This window comes from Astatotilapia calliptera, chromosome 19, assembly GCF_900246225.1.
Source record: "Astatotilapia calliptera chromosome 19, fAstCal1.2, whole genome shotgun sequence".
Lineage (NCBI taxonomy): Eukaryota > Metazoa > Chordata > Actinopteri > Cichliformes > Cichlidae > Astatotilapia > Astatotilapia calliptera.
The window spans coordinates 8041527-8062800 of NC_039320.1; the positions used below are offsets into that span (position 1 = coordinate 8041527).

Below are 21274 nucleotides of genomic sequence, written 5' to 3' on the forward strand. Positions count from 1 at the left end.
CAAGTGTGCTTCGTAAGGGAGAAAAGCAGCTGAGGCTGGCCCCTCCACAGAAGACAAAAGCAGCCCTGTCTCTTACCGGGTGATGGACGATGACTGATGAGAGCTGAAGGGTCAGAGTTCAGGGGGCTGTCGTGGCTGAAGCGCATTCAGCGAGCACGAGTGCCAGCCCCCTTAGGTTCAGTTAATCCTCACCTCTAGCACAGCAGACCGAGTCACGTGACTGCTACCTTTTTAGATTTCTAAGGTTGAATGAGCTGGAAGGGAAGGAGGATGTTGGACAGCTCAGTTAATATCGACTAAGGTCTGGAGGTGATGGAGGTCTGGGCGGAGGAGAAGAGGAGGTTTGGAGAGGTATTTTTGGTCGGGCTGTTATGTGATGACTTCTGGTCACAATGACATCAGAAGACAGAAGAGAACAAGAAACAGGGCAAAGAGATAAGCACACTGCTGCGGGCGCATGAGTACGAGAGTCTTTGTAAACCTGCAGCAACAAAAACACTTGTTGCCCAATTTAGAGGCGTGGGATAAGACTCTGAAACTGACTGGGTCACCGAGTTTAAACCTAAAAATTCCTTCCTTGTATACGGTTACTCAACGCCACACGTGGAACCTCTAACAGCTGCATACAGTAGGCCTATATGCAGGTAATATTAGGGATTCTTGGGCAGTTTGAGTGAGCTACACCTGCACCTGCGCTGAACATCATTTTTGGGTTTAGATTAGATTAGACATCTTAGATCTGAAGCTTTGAGAAGTGACGGGGACTATCCAGTTAATCCTGATTATTCCGATTAAGCTCAGGCAATTGGATGAATAGACTGGCTATCTGTGAATGGCCAGGTTCATTATCTGTTGGTGATTTACTCTGCAATATTTAAGTGATTAAGAAAGGACAGTAAGCAGTCACTGATTGGTGGATTTTTCCCATCAGTCATTATTATGAACATGTAGGACAGGCAGCAACATGGAAGTCTCCATTCTTGTGTTCAACAACTTTCTGAGTCAATAAGCTATCCTGTATTATTGCAGTGTGTTTCAGCTGTATTACACTGTTTTAATTTTCAGTGCATGCAAGACATCTTTAATCGTGCTCGTGTCAGAAAAGTTAGCTAATCAAATGTTTGCTAGATGCACTTTTGCAGTTGTTTGTAAGTCACGAGACTTTCTAGGAAGATCAAATTTGTGTTCAGGAATCATTTTATGTGACCTTTTTATTGATTAATGAACAAAACGCTGGTTCTAGAGCTCATTTCTTATCCTGCAGAAGTAACGGGCTGCACACCAAACTGCTCACGTCACAGGTTTAGAATGAGGACACCGGACTGCGTCAGCCCAGATACCTTAAATTCATCATGCAACACATGAGACAGAATGTAGTAGATGATAAATCAGGAAAGAGTTTTCTATCATTCTAATAAGGCTCAGGTCTGTGTGCGTGGAAAAGACGTCGTGTGGCTGTGCCACAGACTCATGCGTTTCATTTTTTTGTCGTTGCAATAATCTCATAAATATTTTCTTGCTTTGTAAGAAACGATCTGACTGTAACTCCACCGTACATGGAAAACGTGTTCATATCCGTCTGCCTGTCCTCATGCTGGGATCCGTTTTGGCCCAGTCTGCTGTTTGTTTGCTGGGTTTGCAACAAAAACCATTTGGAGCAACAAAATCTGCGTCTTGTTCCTGTGAGTAATCAGCTACATGCGTTTCTGTCCTGGGTGATTTCTTTTGGAGCTATGCTAATGAACAAGGGTGCAAAATCAATCAATAAATAAATATGGGTGCATGGCAGAAGGTTCATCAGGCTTATAAAAGCAGATAAACTGCTTGTCTCTTGAGAAAAAGATACGAGGTAATAGTTTACGCAGGTAAGCGAAGGAGTTGGAGCAATAACCTCTCAGGCCAACATAAATACCCATCGCTCTCCAGTCGGCCGCCTGGCCACGCTGCAGCTCGTTACCGCAGGATAAACACGTTCTAAAGAAAGCAACAAAGACCTCAGAAATATCTCAAGCCGCCCCCACCTCTCTCCTGTTCCTGCCTCTCCGCCCACCACAATATTTCGTCTTCCTGGCCCCACCAAGGCTCATATTGTTGTGCTTAACCTGTTGACAAACATCAAAACATAGTCACAAAGCTTTAAAGTCACAACACAATTGCCGATTTTATCATTTAAGAGCGGAGTGTTGTAGTTTTGATCGCAGCAGGTGATCAATCAGACAGAAACGAGGACGCTCACTCCGTGAAGCGCTGTTTTCGTGTCAACGCGACTTCAAAAACACTCACTTTGTTACAACCTAAGCATCACTGTCCCAAGAAAAAATCTATAATTAAAGACTGTTGTGTTCTGCAAAGAGACAGTGATGGAGAGAAAGAGGCAAACGTGAGGGAACAAATGTCAGAGACAGAAGCTGTAAATGAACACTTTTAAAACACTGCATCCAGAGCAGGCCTGAAACACGGCTTCAAAGCCAAATGCACTAAGACACAGGCAAAAAACAGGGAACTCGGTTTAGTGTTTTCCCATTACATGTACGGTGTATGACCAGGGTGGCCCTCCATGCTGATTACAGACCAATTTACCAGCGCCATAATAGCTGCCTATGGAAACCACAATAAAGATGAGCCATGTTTGGGGGAGGAAATGAGTCCCACTGATTTAGTTTGCCATGGGAATACTGTGCTAGACGTCCTCCTGACGCTGCATGTGGGCATATTTTCTAGCAGAGACAAATTTAACTTTGCATCCATTGTGCTGTTCTGTTGCATGACAATGCTTTCTGAAACAGACAGACAGACAGAAAGAGGCCTTTAATTAAACTAAAGATATCTTCATATTGCTCCAGTGGCTCATGTGGTTGAATGGAGTCCAATCCTAATTTTGGATCGACGAAAGCATCTTTGGATAAGAACCTGCTAATTGACATAACTCTATCACAGGGCAAAGCAGTAAAAAGATCGACTTTGCTGCAAAGCCAAGCTGAGCGTTTACTCGATCTAAGCCGACAGGAGGTTCATCTCTGGCCCCGACAAGCTGGAGGTCCACAACCCTCCACAGCACAGCGTTTTACTGCGGCAGTGCAAAGTGCTGCTGGTGGTCAGCCCCCTCAGCCACAACCAGACTGGCCGAGGCTGTAAATAAAGTTAAGGTTACTATAGTGACAGGGGAAGTGGGAAGAGGTCGGCGACAGTGGAGGGTGGGAGATTTGGGAGGGTTTTGAGGGAGGGAGAAACCTGGCTCATGGCCAGGTCAGTGGAAGAGGACACGAAAAGACCGAGAGCATCATTTGTCTGTCTGACGTTACAGGCAGGCACACGTTTTAAATAGAAACAGAAACATAAGCATGACTAGAAGCGATCGGCTTTCCCATAAATCAATTAAGAATAAAGGATTAATCGTGACTAATATTCTCTTTATGACAGAAAGGAGAACTTCAACAAATTATGCAACGCAAGACATCACTAGGCAGCCTACAGGCAGTGGGCAGCTGATCCTGTTCTTCCTGCTGCAAGGGGTGAGGGAGAGGGAGGGTGAGTCATCTTCAATGAAAAGATAGCACTGAATGACAGTGTGTCACCCACAGGCCAGGACAGGGCACCCGTGACGCACGAACACACAGCATGTGATCTGTGCTGTCCTGGCTTTGCTGTCCCTACATTCTGTTTTCTTGCTGTATGAAATAAATGATAGCTTACACACACTCACACACACACTCACACGCTACTTAACCGGTGAGCTTTGTTTCGAGTCTTGCCAGCACCTGCCGTGCATCTTCCTCACAGAAAGAGTTGTTCCTACAAATAATAAATGTGCTGTTGACTGGAAACAGCTGGAATAGGTTGTCATATACAAACAGAGAGGAAGGTCACGTGACAGAGTTTTCCCAGGTAGGCTGCACCACTGGAAACAAAAGGGAGGATCAACAGAATCTCCCCTGATTGTTTCTTCGGGTCCACAAATCTCTCAAAGAGGAGCCGCCACTCCCTGTCCAAACAGTCGAACCAACATTTGCTCTAAAATCTTTTGTACAACGCTCCGAGTTTGTGTCTCAGACAAAAAACAATGGTTAGTTCAGTATGTGGACTGGACACAAGAGGATGAGTTAGAAGTATGATGACTGTTGGGTGACAAAAATAGTTGTTTTTCCCCCCATTCTGGGATAGGGAAGCCTGGGGAAAATGTGCAGCGTCAAGTGACTTCACTAGCATGTGTTTGTGGAATGTTTTGAAGACTCCTGAGGAGACTTTCAGCCACAATAAAACAAAAACAGAGGTTTGTCACCTGATTATGAGCTTTTCTTAATAGAACAATAGAAATCTGACCTGAAAATTACGAATAAACAAACACAAAGACTTTGTGTTTTTCGAGGAACCTTTTGTTCATCAACCCATTCAGAGCCCATGAAGCCACGCAGATAGTGGGGCTCATTAATGCTTTAAAAACACAGACTGGCCCATTAATGCTGCCTCATCTATCGCCGCTCTCTTGCGTAACCAGTGAATGAGAGCTGACAAATTAAAAAAAAACCATCACAGGCGAGTGAAAACACAAACACGAGCACGGAGACCTAAAAAAATGTGCGTGGTGATACTAGCACCTCTGTTGTGCATATATAAACAACAGTGGATCAGAAAAAAGATAGTAAGCAAATTAAAGCTTAGTCACAAGAATGTATTTCCCACAGGAATGACAATTTTATCCTGTGGGAACAGCTAGACAGGAATTCAGCCTCCACGGAGGACTAGTCTGAACATGCACAGATCTGGCGCTCGCCCAAGTGCCCGGCTAAACCCCAAAGTAGGCGACAGTTCATAAAACTACAGATCACTTTATAATCATAATGACATTACACTCCATTAGAGTGTAAGCAGGTGGCAGGATGAAAGAGCTTTGTGTGTATTTGGTCAGCGAGGGGGACCGACCTGACAGGCTGTGGCATTTTTAAATCCGTTAAAAGCAACTGGTGGCCCCAAATGCAACAAAGGACATGTGTGACCTGTTTGGACTGCTCATTCACAGAGCCACTGGTTTGGTTTAGCAGGAGGGAGAGGGAAAAAAAAAAAAAAAAAAAAAATCACAGCACTTACATTCCTCTCATGTTCGGAGTTTATTTGAGCATAAATGCATTAGCGGTGCTTTGATAACAATATCAACCCAGGCACACACTTCCTTTTCCCTCCTGCACCAGCGCACACAGGTCCGGTAGCATTTACAGACATCACCGGGAACAATCGTGACACATACCAGCGAGTGCACGGGAGCATTTCACATCCCTGCACGAGAGGTCGGTCAACATGTGACGCCTAAATACACACTGGCCTGCTGTGTCACCTCAGGTTGTTGCTTTCAGTCCCGTGACTTAAGCATGGCACTTCACAGGCCAATGCTCTTAGGGCAGACTGAGGCCAAACGGCTTGCAGGTCCGACTAAGCTGAGCTCATCAGGGAGATTTGCAATGCACATTTTAGATTTGAATGAAAAGCAAACTGGTGTAGCTTTGGGTTAGCTTGGACGTGGGATCAAACTCGGGCTCCTCTCTGCTGACATTGTGAGAATTAGTTATAATGTGCTCTACATGCAAATGCAAACTGATATCAGTGTGCTGATAACAATCATTTGACCTATAAAGCGCCATACGCAAGAAAGTATACCGTGTAAACACAATGTGCCGGCTGTTGGTGAAGCTGCGGAGGAAAGTCATTTTTAAGGTTTTATTTATGCAGCTGCCTTTTATTCAGACCAAATCAGAGTGTGAAAAACCCCGACGCTGACTGTGTCCCCCCATGTTGGAGCTCCTGATGCTGTCAGGCTGGGATTCATGTGACAAAAAGGCCACAGAGGCCATGACAGCAACAAAACCACAGCAGTGCCTTTGAGTAACCTCTCCCCAGGGGGAATCCTCTTACAGCACTTCCCCTAAACTCTTTTCTAAAGAAACATTGTTATGCGCGCATCACTAGAACTCAACAGGTTAAACTTAAAGATGCAGAAAGTGTTAAAAAACAAAGGCTGGACTTTACGGGAATTAAACAGTTTCACTTGAATACATCATCCCATCCTGTTACTTCCTTTTCTGAGTGAGGTCGTTAGACGGAGCAGACAGATTTCTGCAGCTTACAGAATATGTTTGGATTAATCTGACACTTGTTCTCCTGATGCATATACACACAGTTGCTCCAGTGTAAGGCTTGCTAAAAATGGATTAATGATGCTTGTGGTGGCTATCCAAACATAGACTCTACTTTCCTGATAGAGCCGGCACTAAAACAGGGGTAAAGGATGCCTTAATAAGGGTGAGGTGTCTGGACAATGTCTGTTCTTGCTCCCATATAGGAACTCTGTTTCAGTCAGATAAGGATCATGAGCCATCATTGCCCTCACCTTCCTATCCTCTCCAGAGATAAGGTTGCTGAAGGCACCCGTCAGTGAAGCTACTCAACAATCCTTTTATTTTTCCCAGGTTCGAATTTGGTGAAAGACAAAAGCACATTGAGCACGTTTGTCACCTTTCTGACAAGATAACCGACATCTCAGCCCTTTGGTGGGAGACAGAACAGTGCTTGCACATGCTTGTCATTAAGGACGTGTTGATCTGATATTTGGATAAGATATCCAAGTATTAAGTTGGTGGTGTTTCACTGCAGCTACACCCACTGTGGTCGAAGTGAACGGACGCACCTGAAAAGCTCCCACAGCGACGATGCTTTCACTGTCTTGGTCTCGCTTGGTTTGTGTTCGCTTCGCCACTTCTTTGGAAGCTCTTGCTGGACTTGATTTCACTTCAGCGGTCTCCTGTCTGCTCCAATCCACACTCGATAAGTGTGTGTGAGGAGCAGGTAAAGGATGCGCACTCAGACTGAGAGGATGTAAAGGACAAACCAGCGTGAACGCAATTAACAGCAACCTAATGACGCTCACGCTGAGCTGAAATGAGACTACCGGTAATGAAATTTAGGTGAATGAAGCTAAGGAAGCTGAGCTGAGGCATAAAAGAATTGGTCTCGGTCTGTTCCACACAGTGAGGATTTACATCTTACTAATGTAACCTGGTTATCAGATTTTTGGGTTCTGGATCGGATTGGAAGTGGAAAAAAATTGGATCAACACACACTTGCTGCTACTCTTCTACCTACTATTGAGTAGATGAGCAAAGCTTGGTAAAATAAGTCCATCACTGAAGTTTACATGTCCAACCTGCTTTACAGACACAGAGCTTTGAAATTTGATAAGCCAGGATACATCTATGGAAAACACTGCAGGACATTTCGGCTGTATTGCAAAAGCAAAAAAGCAAAAAGCCACACAGTAAGACTGTATTTACAGATACACTGATTCCTCCCAGCAGCTGCAAGGTGGAAAAGAAAAATCTGAATTACATCCTATTCAGGTGTTTGTATATATTGAATGCCACCCTCACCATTAAAACACTGCTGTTGTGTATTCAAGACTATATTTGGAAAATGACTAGCAGCATGTCTAAGCCTTAATTTCAAAATCATCACAATGAGCTAAAAATGCATTTACTGAAAACATGGTGTGTTCTCAGGAAAGTGCGGTCAGTTCCCCGGAGGACGTAATCCCACACATGACATATGGCATACCAGTCACAGAGCACTGCAGGTCCAGCTGGGAGATCTTGTGGTGAAGCAAATGTGCTTCAGGACATTTCCAGTCCCCACACATAGAAAACAACAACAACAATGTTTGAATTGAAAGGGATCAAGAGTGACAATAAACATCCACCAGCGACCACTTGATCCGCTGCAACAATGGAGGTGTTTAACAACAGCTTCAATACACAAGAGCAGCCCCTGTCCAGCTCGGGGAAACAGCCCGAGGCAAACGGGAGTAAAGGTCTGCACAGAGTGCTTCCTGAGACTTTCATTTGGCTTCTGTCACACGCACAGCAACTCTGCAAACAGCCGTGTTCGGTGTTGGTGCGAATGGTCAACAAGCGGCCGTGACCCCGCTCCGGCTGTGCGCTTTCCTTCAGTTTGACGCCGTTTGGCTTTGGTATGAAAAGATTACACAAGGTTTCCTTCAGTCAAACAACACGAGTGGTTACGTGCTGTGTTATGGCTGTGGACGGTGCAGCGGTCACTGAGGACCGAAAGAGGCCTTTTCTTCTCTGTGAAAACTGGTGGTGGCTTTTGGCCCTCCTTTAAAAAGGCTCTTTGCTTTTCTTTAACAAAGAAAATGTTGGCGCATGAGCACAGCCAACCCAGGGAGAGGTTTAAATGACCAAAGGAAGAAGTGCAATATCACAACGCTTCATTTTTTTTGCAGCTCTGACTGCTTAAATGCAGATCCACCTGCTTGCAAAGTTATTGTTGTCTACACCGACGACAGCACCTCTGTGCAAATGTGATTCAGCAAAGCCAGAGCAGTGACCCTGGAAGCCTCTCAAGTATAAAAACAAAACTTCATCAACCGTTTTTCATGCACCAGCTTCAGCAGGGAGCACTTCCCTGAGCGCGTCAGTGCATTTCACTCAGTTCTTCCCTTCTGATGTGTTTGCAGGAGTCTGCAAATCCAGTAGCTGGGACCTACAGAGACAACTGCTGAGTCAGATTTTCAGGTCACTGACAGTAGTGGGGCCCATATACACAACTAATCCTCCATCCACAAATGCCCGGTCAGGCTCTTTTCACAGCACACATGGAAACTAACCCCTGACAATCCCCTTTAACCCCCAACTATCGATGCGCACTAGCAGGCACGCCTCATTCAGCAGTTAATACACCACCGCCTACTAACTGTTACACTTCCATAAAAATACAGAAGTTAGCTTAAACTTACAAATCAGTATATGAAAAAAGTTTCCAAATGTCCTTCAGAACAAAGACAGACGCTTTGATCCCATCACGAAGAGCCTGCGCTTCTTTTTCCTGACTGATGACCACAAACTTCAGTTTCTGAGTTTGGCATCTCTGCAACTACTCCATCCACTACGTAGCTTCTTGCGCCGCACGCCATGCATACCTATGCTGTGACTAAAGTCTGGTTCAGAGAATATTTATGCCACTAGCATACCTCTCATTCCTCTCAGAAAATTAGAAATAGAATTTATTTTTTAATGGAGAAAAAAAGATCAGTGCAAACTTACAGACAAATTATTCGGACTTTCTTTAGAGATTTTAAAGCTCCAAAAGTCCAGAGTACAGTGACTGTTACACATCAATATCACTTTCTTTAAACAAATAAAAAAGCAGCAGCAAATATAATGAGAGACACTTGGATACTGTTTGTTTCTGACTTCGGGATTTGTGACACCAAACTTAGGACAGTCAGTGTATTTAAGAGCCAATCAAATACATTTCCTTTGTTAGCACAGTGACAAAATAAATCTCATTATCAAGTGTTATCAGTAGTACGACTGGCATGTCAGGGGACTGCTTACACAGCCAAGTGTCATTTCTTTGTCCTTCTTGTGTAAGTGAGAGTCAAAGAAATGTAGTCCCATTGTTATGCGCCTCAGTGAAGGTATGCTGTCACGCAGTTTCTACGAAACTAAGAGCAGATAACCGAGGAGCGACTCTGCGCTGGGGCACAGAAGCCTTTGAACAGCTTCTCTTTTAATGAAGTCAATGAGATTTTTTTTTCCAGACTAAAATCTAATCTTTTCAAAGTGCCTCACTTACCTCTCATCCAGTCGACAACTTGCTTTGGCGTCCACTTGGTTATTGGCTCCATGGTGTGCTCAGAATAAAATCAGAGAAAGAGAAATGAGCCGAAATGTGGCGGCGCTGATGAAGAACTCGGAGAACTGTTTTCTGTCACATTCTTCGCTCCAGCTTCGCTCTCAGCGTCTGTTTGTGTTCACCAAATGAACAACTGTGCGCACACTCGACCGGGAGGCTGGACTGAAATCCCCCTCAGGTCCTCACCGCTCGGGTTGGGATTGATGCTGCATTCACGTACTGCCGGGAATACTCGGAAAAATCACAATTATTCCTTAAATGCCCAGTGAGCCCCGGTGATTAATAAAACACTGATACACTTAACAAATATCACAGTTTATATTTTCACATAGTGCAGATGCCTTCATAATAGTGCTTACGTATCAAAAACTAATACCGAGATATGAATTTCGTTACCATTGCATCATGTTTTTCTTTCTTTCTTTCTTTCTTTCTTTCTTTCTTTCTTTCTTTCTTTCTTTCTTTCTTTCTTGTAATAAACCAATTTTACAATTTTCTAACCAAAAACCACCAGAACGCCCGAGTGGTGATATGAATTTACGGAGAGTACCTGAACGCACCGTATGATGTAGGTAGTTTCCGTGTGTTCGCCGCCCTCATTTGAAAGTGGAGGCGTGAAACAGTGCTGACCGGGAGAAAAAGGAAAATACAGAACAATGTGAACAATCATAATTAAAATAGAACATTTTCCTCCGTTTGTGTTGAGCACTTGAAAGGCCTCATAGATATGATTAAGCTATTGACCTAATGTGACACTAGCTGAATTTGTTCTCTTATATTTGAATGAGCAGTCGTCAAAATACAACATCGTGAGACAAACAGGAGCAGCAGAGCTTTGCTTGTGCTTTCCTGGAACCTGAACATGACTCGGCACTGCTCTCTGCTGGTGTCTTGCTTCTTTGCAGCGTACACTCTGCACGCATCTCTTTATGCACACGCAATAATATAAATTAATATCCCCCATTAGCTCATTTAGAATGGACACACTTGTGCAGTGCAGAGAAAATGAAGTGCAGGCTACGTTGGGTCTGATGAGGGAATCAGTTACTTGCGATATTGTTCTTTTTCTCTCAAAAATTATTTTAAGAGCAGAAAATGACTTTTTAAAAGGGGAATTTAAATGCAGAAAAATATTATCAGGACTATGCTGAAGGTCTTCCTTTAAAAATCTTTATTTGTGATTTTTTTTCTTGCATGACAGAACTGGGACATATAATAGGTAACATGATGCAGACTGGGATTGGACAAAGCAGCTGGTTCAGTGGGTTTACAGTGCTGCAACAGGTGGACACTGCACAACAGCACAGAAAGCGTAAAGGTCACGTTATGGGGAATGTGTATGTTTAAAAGTATGAGCCAGGGGATATATAAAATTTGACCTTTCGTGGGAAAAAAGGTGCAGCATCGTGGTGGCTGCAGTACAGTGTTGCTTCTTTGTTGTGAAGTTGTGTAACCCTTTTGTGATTTTTTTTTTTAGAAATTTATAAAACCTCTCAGTCAAACTCCAGCGAGCGACCTTACAAAGAAAACAGCACTGCTCGCTTCTTTGTTTTCTAACCGTTTCAAACACACCTAGAAAGAGTTCGGGCCCTACCCATCAATCCACTATTGTGCAGCTGCACACTCTGCTCTCTAATCAGCTCAGATTAAAGCTCTGCTGTTATTAAACTGGGGCATTCATCAATTTGCTGTCACACATAAACTGGATGCCACAATACACTGTTATACAACTCTCGATTTGCCTGGTCTTCTGTTCTTTGTTCAGACGTGCTGCTTTCCAAAATATAGTTTGAATCCAACCCCTCTCTTTGGTTCACATATAACTAAACCTCTTCATCACCTCTGCATCATAAATATTTCTGCCTCCAGCAAACAAAAACCTCCTCGAGTGGTTACATGCGAGTGGTCCGGACTGAAGAGGATTTAGATGGTGTGGAATTTGGGGAATGGCCTCTTGATAGGATTAGGGGAAAGACTGGTGAAGCCGAGGAATCAAAAAAGTGATTTGAAAAGATGTTGGACTGGAAGGAGAGTCAAATTTTCTTTGTTGCAGGTCAGAAATACAGAAATGCTTTAGAGGAGGAGCTGCAGTACGTACAGTAGTCTGGATCTGCTTAAACACAAAGTTGTCAAATGATTAAAAATCCTGCAAAAAACCAACTCTCTCCTTTGTTTTCTGAATCAACATTTATTTCAGTCTCCAAATACAGGAAGTCCAGTTTTGGCAGAGTATATTATTCTGGCATTTACATTAAAACCAAGCTAATAACGTCATATAAACAAAGACAGGCACATGAAACACCAGCACAGGAAGTCATCCACTTCACCTAAGATGAGAGGATATAAAAGGCTAAAGATGTTGTTTTAGTACAAATTAACCACACTTCCTGCTACTGACAGGTTTGTTCTCTAAACACCGAACAGGTTTAATATAGGAGGGGAAATTTCGCACAGTGTGGCATGTGTGTCGCCATATACTCAATATGTTTGGTAGCAGCTGTGTGGGTGGTCTGACTATATTTCTCACACAGCATGCCCGACTGGGGATTCTGAATGTCATCAAATGACTATAAGCAAGTGTTTGAGGGCATTCCAAAAGCAATCCATAATGAAATTATCTCCAATTTAGATCTTAGCGGCTTCATTTACTTCATTGTTACTGAGAAAGTGTGTAAAATGAAAACTGTTTTTAACACAGCGCTGCTCTTATTTCGACTTTTTGAGGCGTGGTAAAGATCCTCGATGTTAGTGTTGGCGCTGAGATGAATCCTCGCGGTATAAGGAAGGCCTTTGACTGATACAAAGAGAGCAGTGTTGCAGAAACACACTGATGGTCCTTTGTGCTCGGATTGTTGCTGGGGGCTTGAAATGAAGAAGCTATGAAGCCTTAGTCTCTCTGATGAGCCTCATCTTTCATTTTACACGCATACAACTTTCAGACTTTCAAAATAAAAATGCAGGTTAGATCAATATTTCTAAAGATCATCTATGGAAAATGTTCTCTACAACAAGCACTCGTCTGATGCACACAATTTAACCCTTTTATCTCAGTCATTAAGTTAAGCAGTACATATGCGTCTCAGTATATAAATAGAGGTTAATGCAGTGAATGCTCTGTGTCTTTAAAGTGGCAGCTGAGGATCTTTACTACAGTGAGACATCAAAGGATGAAGGGTTTACAGGGAGCTTTAGGGGGCATTCTGTGGATTTGAAGGAACGGTGGGTCTGGCGCTGAGGTACTCCAAAACAAAAACCTGCAGGATCTTATTGAGGTTCTCAATAGTGGAACGGTCCAGGTTTTGCTCGTTGTCATCAAACGTGTGCCACACAGACGGAAAGGGGGAGGGGATAAGGTGAAGGACCCGAACACCTGGCAGAGAGGCACATTATGAGGATCACCAAAGAGAACAACACAGTAAGGGCAACTGCTGATTTAGTTGTTGTGTTGCTTGAGGGTCATACCTCTGTTTAGGAAAGGTATATGGTCATCCAGCACATGGCCCACGTGGTGATTTGGCCAGAAATACTGCACGCTGTTAGGATGGTCCACCAGCTGGCTCATGGAGTGAAGACGCTTTTCTAAGTTTAGAAAAGGCAGAGCAGAAAATAAAAAGTTCAAAGGTTAGTGAAAACACCTCACATGTTAATTATTAATAGTAAAAATAAATAAATAAATAAATAAACAAACAATTTGCTGTATTTTCTTCTTTCAGCTACTCATCTGCCTCTGTTTCCTCCTCAATTCAATTCAATTCAATTCAATTTTATTTATATAGCGCCAAATCACAACATAAGTCGCCTCAAGGCGCTTCATAGATACAGAGAAAAACCCAACAATCATATGACCCCCTATGAGCAAGCACTTTGGCAACAGTGGGAAGGAAAAACTCCCTTTTAACAGGAAGAAACCTCCGGCAGAACCAGGCTCAGGGAGGGGCGGCCATCTGCTGCGACCGGTTGGGGTGAGAGAAGGAAGACAGGATAAAAGACATGCTGTGGAAGAGAGACAGAGGTTAATAACAGATATGATTCAATGCAGAGAGGTCTGTTAATACATAGTGAGTGAGAAAGGTGACTGGAAAGGAAAAACTCAATGCATCATAGGAATCCCCCGGCAGCCTATGTCTATTGCAGCATAACTAAGGGAGGATTCAGGGTCACCTGGTCCAGCCCTAACTATATGCTTATCACACCAACCTATCACACCAACCCTCTGCATCTCCTCCTTCGATACCTCCTCTCAGGTCTTCCTCTTTTCCTCCTGCTCCATATTTAGCAACCTTTGTCTTTTATCTCTCCTCTGCACATGCCCAAACCATCTCAGCCTTGTCTCTCTAACTTTGTCTCTAACTCCTCTCTCCCTGCACCAATCAACATGGCTGTATCTGTCAAGGTACGGCTGCGTGGTGGCAGGATGTAGGACCCAAACACAGGATTTACAACACGGGAAGTTAACTGAAAACGGCAGCTTTATTGCTGGAAATAATTCTACACATTTACAGAAACCATCCCAAAAACAAGGAACTGGAAACCAGAGAACTAGGAATTTACTAGGAGCACAGCGGCAACACGCAGAAAAAAGGATTTATGACATGACAAAGACAGAAGAAAACACAGGGCTTAAATACACACGGGAGTAATGAGGGAAACAGGAGGGAAACACGGCTGGGACTAGTCAGACACAACGAACGGGGAGGAAGCAAAACTGAATACACTGAACACAGAACAAGAAACTATCAAAATAAAACAGGAAACATGAGATCTTCACTGTGACAAGGAGACATGACTGACAAGGGGAATCAGACATGAAACATGGAGACAAGAGTAACTAAACGTGGAACACAGGGCAGGCATAGCGACGGAAAACTAGAGACTAGAAACTGAGCATATAACACACACAGACACGACTTAAGGAGACACAGCTGACAGGGAAGACAGATGAGTAAACATGGAGACAGAACAAAACCTAAACTATAGACGTGGAAGGCAAAGAAACAAAACCTACGAACTTGTAATCACAAAGAACTTTGGAAGCTAGAAACACAAAAGACTAAACCCCGGAAAGCTCTAAATCTAAACACTGGGTCACCAGGCCCAGGACCGTAACAGGATCCATGCAGGTTAACTAGTTTCCATTAACAACCCTTTAAGCCACAAACCCATGACTGTTATCACATTAATTTATTCATAATCTCATTGAAATGTTGCAATTAAAGGATAATGTGTTACAAAGGTGAATAGCTTCTATATGGTGATGACTAACAAGACTCATGTAGCTGCTAATGTTTGGTGATCACTCAACCTCGCTGCACCAAAGACAGCATATTATACATAAAGCATTAGTGAATGATTATTCACCGATGTGCTGAAGTCTGGAGAGCCAGGCTGTTGTGCTTGGAAACTGGTTGCCAAAGCGAGGACTGGGAGCGCCGATCAAATCCAACAACACAAACAGATCCTGGAGGAGCAGAGACAGGACGGGATGAATGATGCCCATCTCTCATGAGAAACTCTGTCTACACACCCCGGCGGTAATTCCCCGTTAAGCAGCTCATTCCCATAATAATCACACCTCAGCGGTGCTGCTTTGAGGTGATTACATCACGTGCTCCACGGTGCTGCACATAAAACACACCAATCTGTCTTTCTGTCTGTCTACACGCATGCACACACACGCTCACACACCAGCAATGTTGGGAAACTTTATCTCCCCAGTTTTTGGATAACAGTTATCTCTTTATAGCGTGGATACGGACATATATACCGGGTACAGTGACATCATACTTTTATAGAGCGTGTAATAACTTCTGCTCCATATAAAGCCCTCCGAGCCTCCCTGGTGATGAAATAAGTGGCTGTGTAATTCTTTCAAATACAAAACTATTTAAGAAATGCACTTCAGTTGTTCGAGTGTGTAAGAGGAGATCAGGGCTAAGCAGATTGTACTGAAATTGATGTTGGCTAACAAAAGGATGATCTTGAGTGTGCTTAAGTGATTATCCTAATCCTCCGTGATTTGGACAGAGAAGAATTAGGAGAAGTGATGTTTACAATGCCGTGCAGTTGGTTGGTGTCTGCGGCTCCTGGAGGATGCGCGGTGGCCTCCATCTTCTGGGCAAGGTGGCGAGAGCCATACAGGGAGTCTGTGGCGGTCCACTGAAAAAGAGCCTCCTCCCCATCAAAGAAGAGTAACTGCAGGGTCAGGTTGGAATTTAAGCTCTAAACAGAGTAAAAACAAAAACCAGTAGAATTACTTTTTATCCAAGAGTTTTGCTGCCATCTAGTGTTGTTTCATAGTACTTGACAGAAAACTAAGAAAAATGTTTTTCAAGGGAAATATTCATTTTATTCTTTTGCTTCATTGCTCTTTTCTAGAACAGATTTTTTAAACACACGATTTATCAGCTCTCATATTGATTATGTGTCCTCTCGTCCACAGAATGCATTTGAATTCAGTGTGCTTCCTATTTCCACCGTGACCTCTGTGACAGACAGTTGAGTGTGGAAAACACGTCCCCTGGCTGATCTCTCTGTCACAGACGATGTCACTGTCCGCCCAGCAGACAGGAGGCTGAGCTCAGCTGTGGAACAGGAAAAGGGCAGAGGAGCTAGCTGCATGAATGCTAATGTTTTTTTTCTTTTCTAATGCATTAATACTGAGCAGAACAATTAAAACGTGTATGTACTAATTAATTTAAAACATCCAGAATGTAACTTGAAATGTTGCTCTTATCCCGATCTTGAGTTGTAGTGTGGACGCCTGCAGGTTCACAAATGAATATAAAAAATATTTAGTGTTTGAAATGTGTAGGCTACATTTGAGCAACATTTAAATGCCTTTTTGACATCAGGCATAGAAAGCCAGCAGTGCTGGAGCAGTACCAATAGCTCTGGTCTCACCTAAATGGATTACAGCCTTCATCAATGCTGGTTAACTCAACGTGTCATATCTCTGCTGTGAAAAACGTCTGCATCCTCTTATTCCCTGACTCTGTGAAAGCTCTTAGCAGACGGCACTGGGCAAATTCTTATATTTCCATCATGTAAGGATCAATACGAGCAGTGAATTGATCTTAATAAGTGTAAAACATAGTGTAAAACATAGAGCCAAACTCTCGTATTTTCCTTTTTGCAAGAGATCCTAACTGGTGTTTAAAATGCACTGGTGTACTGGTGGGAGCTGTATTACCACACAATGATGGGCAGCTACGTCAAGTCCTGTGAAACAGGTTATAGCACCACCTGTGGCGGCAATAACATGAAGTCTGTGGACATTTATGCACAACTCACCGATGGTCCCACCGGAGCATTTCAGTCAGGCTGAGTTCTGGACTTTGACTCTGCCGTTGCACAACCTTGATTGTTTTCAGCCGTTCTGTTATAGATCTGCTGCTGTTCTTGGGATCATTGTCCTGATGTATGCCCTAGTTTTGGTTGAACCTTAACATTTTACATGATAACTGAGGCCTGTAGAGTCTGAGATAAAGCTCTGGGGTCTCTCTGGCCATTACACGGTCTGACCTCGGTTTGAATTCGGTGGGATGCTCCCTGCTGGGAGGACCGGCAGCTGTTTTGAATGTTTTCCGCTTGTCACTGATGTTTCTCTCTGGAGAATGATGGACTTCCAACTGTTTGGAAATGACCTTGTAACCCTTCCCAGATTGATGAGCAGCAACAGTTGCTTCTCAAAGCTCATCGCTGATGTCATTCATTCCTGGCATTGTGTTAATGCACACCTGAGTCGCTCACGCTGATGATGATCAGCCAATCAAGTGTGACTGATTAGCAGCGCCTGAGCACTTGTCTCTTAATTCCTATATGAGGACGTAGTTTAAATTGTTTTTCACAGTGGTGTGAAATCTTTTCCTAATAACTACAGAGCCTGGGTGTTTAAGATAAAAATATATTATATCAAAGTGCTGCAGGTAGGAAAATTGAATGCTCTTGGTGTTTTGTTACCTCTGGCCAGGTTTCCTTTCAGCTTTCATTTGTGTTGTTGTTGTGTGATGTTGTGTTGTTCATCGTGATTCATGACCACAGTCAAGTCAGTGCTGATCACAACCTCTAAAACACCAAACACATTACAGACTAGCACCAAAAGGCTTGGGTTTCAATGAAACGCCTGTTACTAATAATGTATAATGTACCATTTTAGCTTACTGTGCCCTGCAGCTGTAAATCATGACTTAGAATTATACCTTGTGAGCTTTCAGATCCAGATCCAGGGCTCTTGCCAGCTCCAACATCATGGCACAGGGAACGGCAGAATCCGTGGCTCCTTGGAACTCTCTTCCGTGCCATTGTGGTGGGTAGTACTTGGAGTCGTAGTGACAGGCTAGGACCAGGCGGCGTTTGGCTGATGGGTTCAGGGTGGCAATTAGGCTGGTGAAGGGCAGAGGTCCATATGGTGTTTGTGACACAAACTTGTCCTCTGTAACGTCCCACTGTGCTCCGAGCGAACCGAGGGTTGTTTTGATGTGCTGCGGACACACACGCAAAGGTTTTTATGTAATTTAGCCTCTCCTTCATCTTATCATCTCCTTACTACTTAGCTAAACCACTGAATATACTGACCTGATTCCTGTTTTGCAGAATTAAACAGCATTTTATTATTACCAGTGGAATTGCATTTACTACAAATGTGGAAAGTGTCCTCCCAGGTGTAAAACATTGTGTTTTTTTGGAGGAAATATAACATTATTTTTACATTTTTCCTGCCATCCAGACGTGTGCACACATGATGATAGTAAAGATGACTGTTCCTCTAGTTAAAGACACAGATCTGGTATCAGATCAACTTACGTCCTGCACAGCCTGGCTGCCAGCAGACCCTGGATACCTGGTAACGAGCAGTGGTCTCAGGTCCCTCTGCCACATTTGCTCTACATCAGTGTGCGACAGGGCAGCACGCATCTCATCCTGTGTTAGCGTGACAGCTGTGTGGTACAACTGGACAGGACCAAAGAAGCAAGAGATAAAATGAATGGATTCAACTGATACTTAAAATAAGTGGTTGTCAGAAAAACAACAAAAAAGTATTGCTCAGCAGTCCTACGGCTTGTTTTTGTTCATCACTGCAGAGCATAGAACACAACAAGCAATTCATAAACATCTGTTTTCACACAGCGTGTGCAATGGTCCACTTTTTTCCTCAGCAGCTGTTTAATAGTAGCAGAGAAGCCTGTGATGGATTCAAGTTAAGTAACTGTGCGGGTGACGCATAGACTGCTGTTGTGTCATAATGATACGTTCATCCTGTCATGTTACAGGAAACAGCGCTAAGATTACAAACATGGGGAATTTGGATGTTTCATATATGCAGGAACTTTGGGGGAGGAAAGAATAAATGTAGCTTTTTTAACAGAAAAAATAAATATGAGCTATGAGTAACTTGATCATATGGTAAAGCTGTTAAATAAAAGACAGTGTCCTTAATAAGCTGTGAAAAAAGCCTGTCGGGACACAAGAGCTAATTAGAGCTTTGAGAAGAGACACAAGTTTACAGAGTGGCTCCTTTAAAAAAGCAAGCATCTAATGAATAGACAGGAGGCAAAGACAAGCATAGTTGTTAACATGGAATTACTCTTCTTTAGTAAAATGCCAGTTTGCTGTTTTGTGCAAACTATAAGAGTCAGTTCAATGACTGCTGATTCACAGTCGTGGCCTAAAAAACCGCATTGATCTTCCAATCAGTCCTGTTTCATTTGGTCACAAAGTTCACCTGCTGAGAAACACTGTTGTCCTGGTAACAAACAGGGAATCGGGGGGAAACAGCTGAGAGTAAATATCAGAGACCAATCAAAGCCCGCGTCTGTGTGCGGCTCCATTTTTTCTATTAGGCCCTCAGCTAGTACTTAATTGGGAATGTGGTGGAAACGAGCAGCACTCCAAGGTTATAAAATATTTATATAGATTCAGAGCTTAAAGGAATAATATTAAGGTTATTATCAGTTGATGTGGTCATTATTCACTTAATGAATTAGTCATTTATATTTATGTTATGTTTGTTGGAGTTGGAATAAATGGCCGAAGCAACAAACTGACAGATTAACTGACTCTTTGCTTCGGCACTGCTACATCTGCAGAACCAACAACAACATTTGCTCTTCTTTGCAGACAACAACAGAAGATACGTTCCCCAGGTCTGTTTATTTCAGCGGAGGCACAAATATTCACTTACAAAACCTGCTCCCAGTACGTCTTAAGCCCATAGTGGCTGACTCATACAGCAGGCCTGTGTTTGCAGAGGGAAAACTATAATTATGTGGTCACACAGACTGAATACAGCCCTTCAAAGAGCTGGGGCTCACTGAGCTCATAGAGGGTTAAAAGGGGGTCCACTTAAGGTCTATAAATACCAAGACCCACAATTGGAGGATCAATGATGATGGCTGTGCTGCCATAGCAACCAAGCACAGGGGAGAGGAGAAGAAGAATATAGATGAAGAAGATTTATGTCCAGGGATACCCTGGTGTACCTCAGGAGAATTACACAACAGTGTTAAAAGCGCAGGGGATTGTTCTAACGTCATGAACACATATTTCACTTAATTATAAAGATGTATCCGATTACTTGAGAGCCTCTCTTTTTCTCTTATGGAGTAATGTAACAGCAGTAACGGTGCAGGTAACCACAAACAATATAATCACAATATAAAGACATTAACATGCTAAAATTACTATTATTTTTTTCTACATGGTTAATTATTAGTCCCAAAACGATCAAATCATTCAGCACAGATGCTTTTAAATGATAAAAGCATCACAAAGACAGGAAATAATGACAGTAAGCAGTCATGCTCGTGTTGAAAGCAGGTTACTGATGGTCAGAGTAAACACAGCACGTGTTAAGTTCTTATTTTAATGGATTCATATTTGGAGCAGATTTCTCTCAGCGTTTAAACACATGACTGTGAAGCAGTACCACGGTGCATTCAGGCCCAGAACGCGAGCAGATCCTTTGAATATATTTACCTTTTCTTCTGTCCATGGGATTCCGTTGGTGTAGTGGATGAGGGTCACGCAGACAGCCACAGTGTGAAATAAAGACATTGTGGAGGCAGCGTGGCTTCGATCAGCCACTGATGTAGTCGCTCCTTTGCACATTCCTGTCTGTGTGAAAGCTTTCAGATCATGTGAAGAGCAGGAGGGAGGACTCTAAACCGCAGCGCGTCACCGTGTGTGTGTGTGTGTGTGTGTGTGTGTGTGTGTGTGTGTGTGTTTTTTTCCACTCCCAGGAACCGCATGGGTGCCTGACACAGTGACCCCAGAGTCATTTGATAGGTGCTCATTTTGAGCAGCAAACCGCACATTCTGTATGTTCATAAGCTGCAGGTCACAACGTAAAGCCCAGCCACGTGAACGGGAGCTTTACTCTGGTGCACCCTCCTTATTGTTTTATGCACACAATTTATTGTAAACACATAACAATGAAGTATATTTATGATGCTTAAATGATGTTTTAGTTTTCATCTTTTTTAATGCATTATTTTGTTGCTCTCTGTTTTTTGATGGGATTATGAAAGCATTGCCATTTAGAGATGCAGCTGCATTGTTCCAGTGCAACTCCTGATCT

At 43.1% G+C, this 21274-nt stretch overlaps 2 protein-coding genes across 2 annotated transcripts in view; both read right to left on the reverse strand.

Annotated features, from left to right (window-relative positions):
- Positions 1 to 10086, reverse strand: part of cnksr3 (cnksr family member 3) — a 28204-nt gene extending 18118 nt beyond the window's left edge. The window contains exon 1 of the mRNA XM_026151633.1: positions 9640 to 10086. Within this exon, the coding sequence (XP_026007418.1) occupies positions 9640 to 9691 (52 nt within the window). The 5' untranslated portion in view covers positions 9692 to 10086. The remainder of the gene's footprint in view (positions 1 to 9639) is intronic.
- A 1781-nt stretch (positions 10087 to 11867) lies between these two features.
- qpct (glutaminyl-peptide cyclotransferase) lies at positions 11868 to 20851 on the reverse strand. Its single transcript, XM_026152695.1, has 7 exons — positions 20674 to 20851; positions 18502 to 18648; positions 17898 to 18179; positions 15751 to 15918; positions 15058 to 15157; positions 13162 to 13278; positions 11868 to 13069 (listed from the first exon to the last, which is right to left on the reverse strand). The coding sequence occupies exons 1-7, from the start codon at positions 20803 to 20805 to the stop codon at positions 12888 to 12890; spliced, it is 1128 nt and encodes a 375-aa protein (XP_026008480.1). The 5' UTR covers positions 20806 to 20851; the 3' UTR covers positions 11868 to 12887.
- Positions 20852 to 21274: the final 423 nt, after the last annotated feature.

Excerpts from the sequence above, each read along its gene's own strand:
- qpct (XM_026152695.1), bottom strand. The coding sequence starts at position 20,805 with ATGTGCAAAGGAGCGACTACATCAGTGGCTGATCGAAGCCACGCTGCC. Across the intron at positions 15,158-15,750 it reads CCAACCAACTGCACGGCATT|GATCTGTTTGTGTTGTTGGA; the intron begins GTAAACATCACT and ends CTGCTCCTCCAG. Across the intron at positions 13,279-15,057 it reads CTCCAGACTTCAGCACATCG|AAAAGCGTCTTCACTCCATG; the intron begins GTGAATAATCAT and ends TTCTAAACTTAG.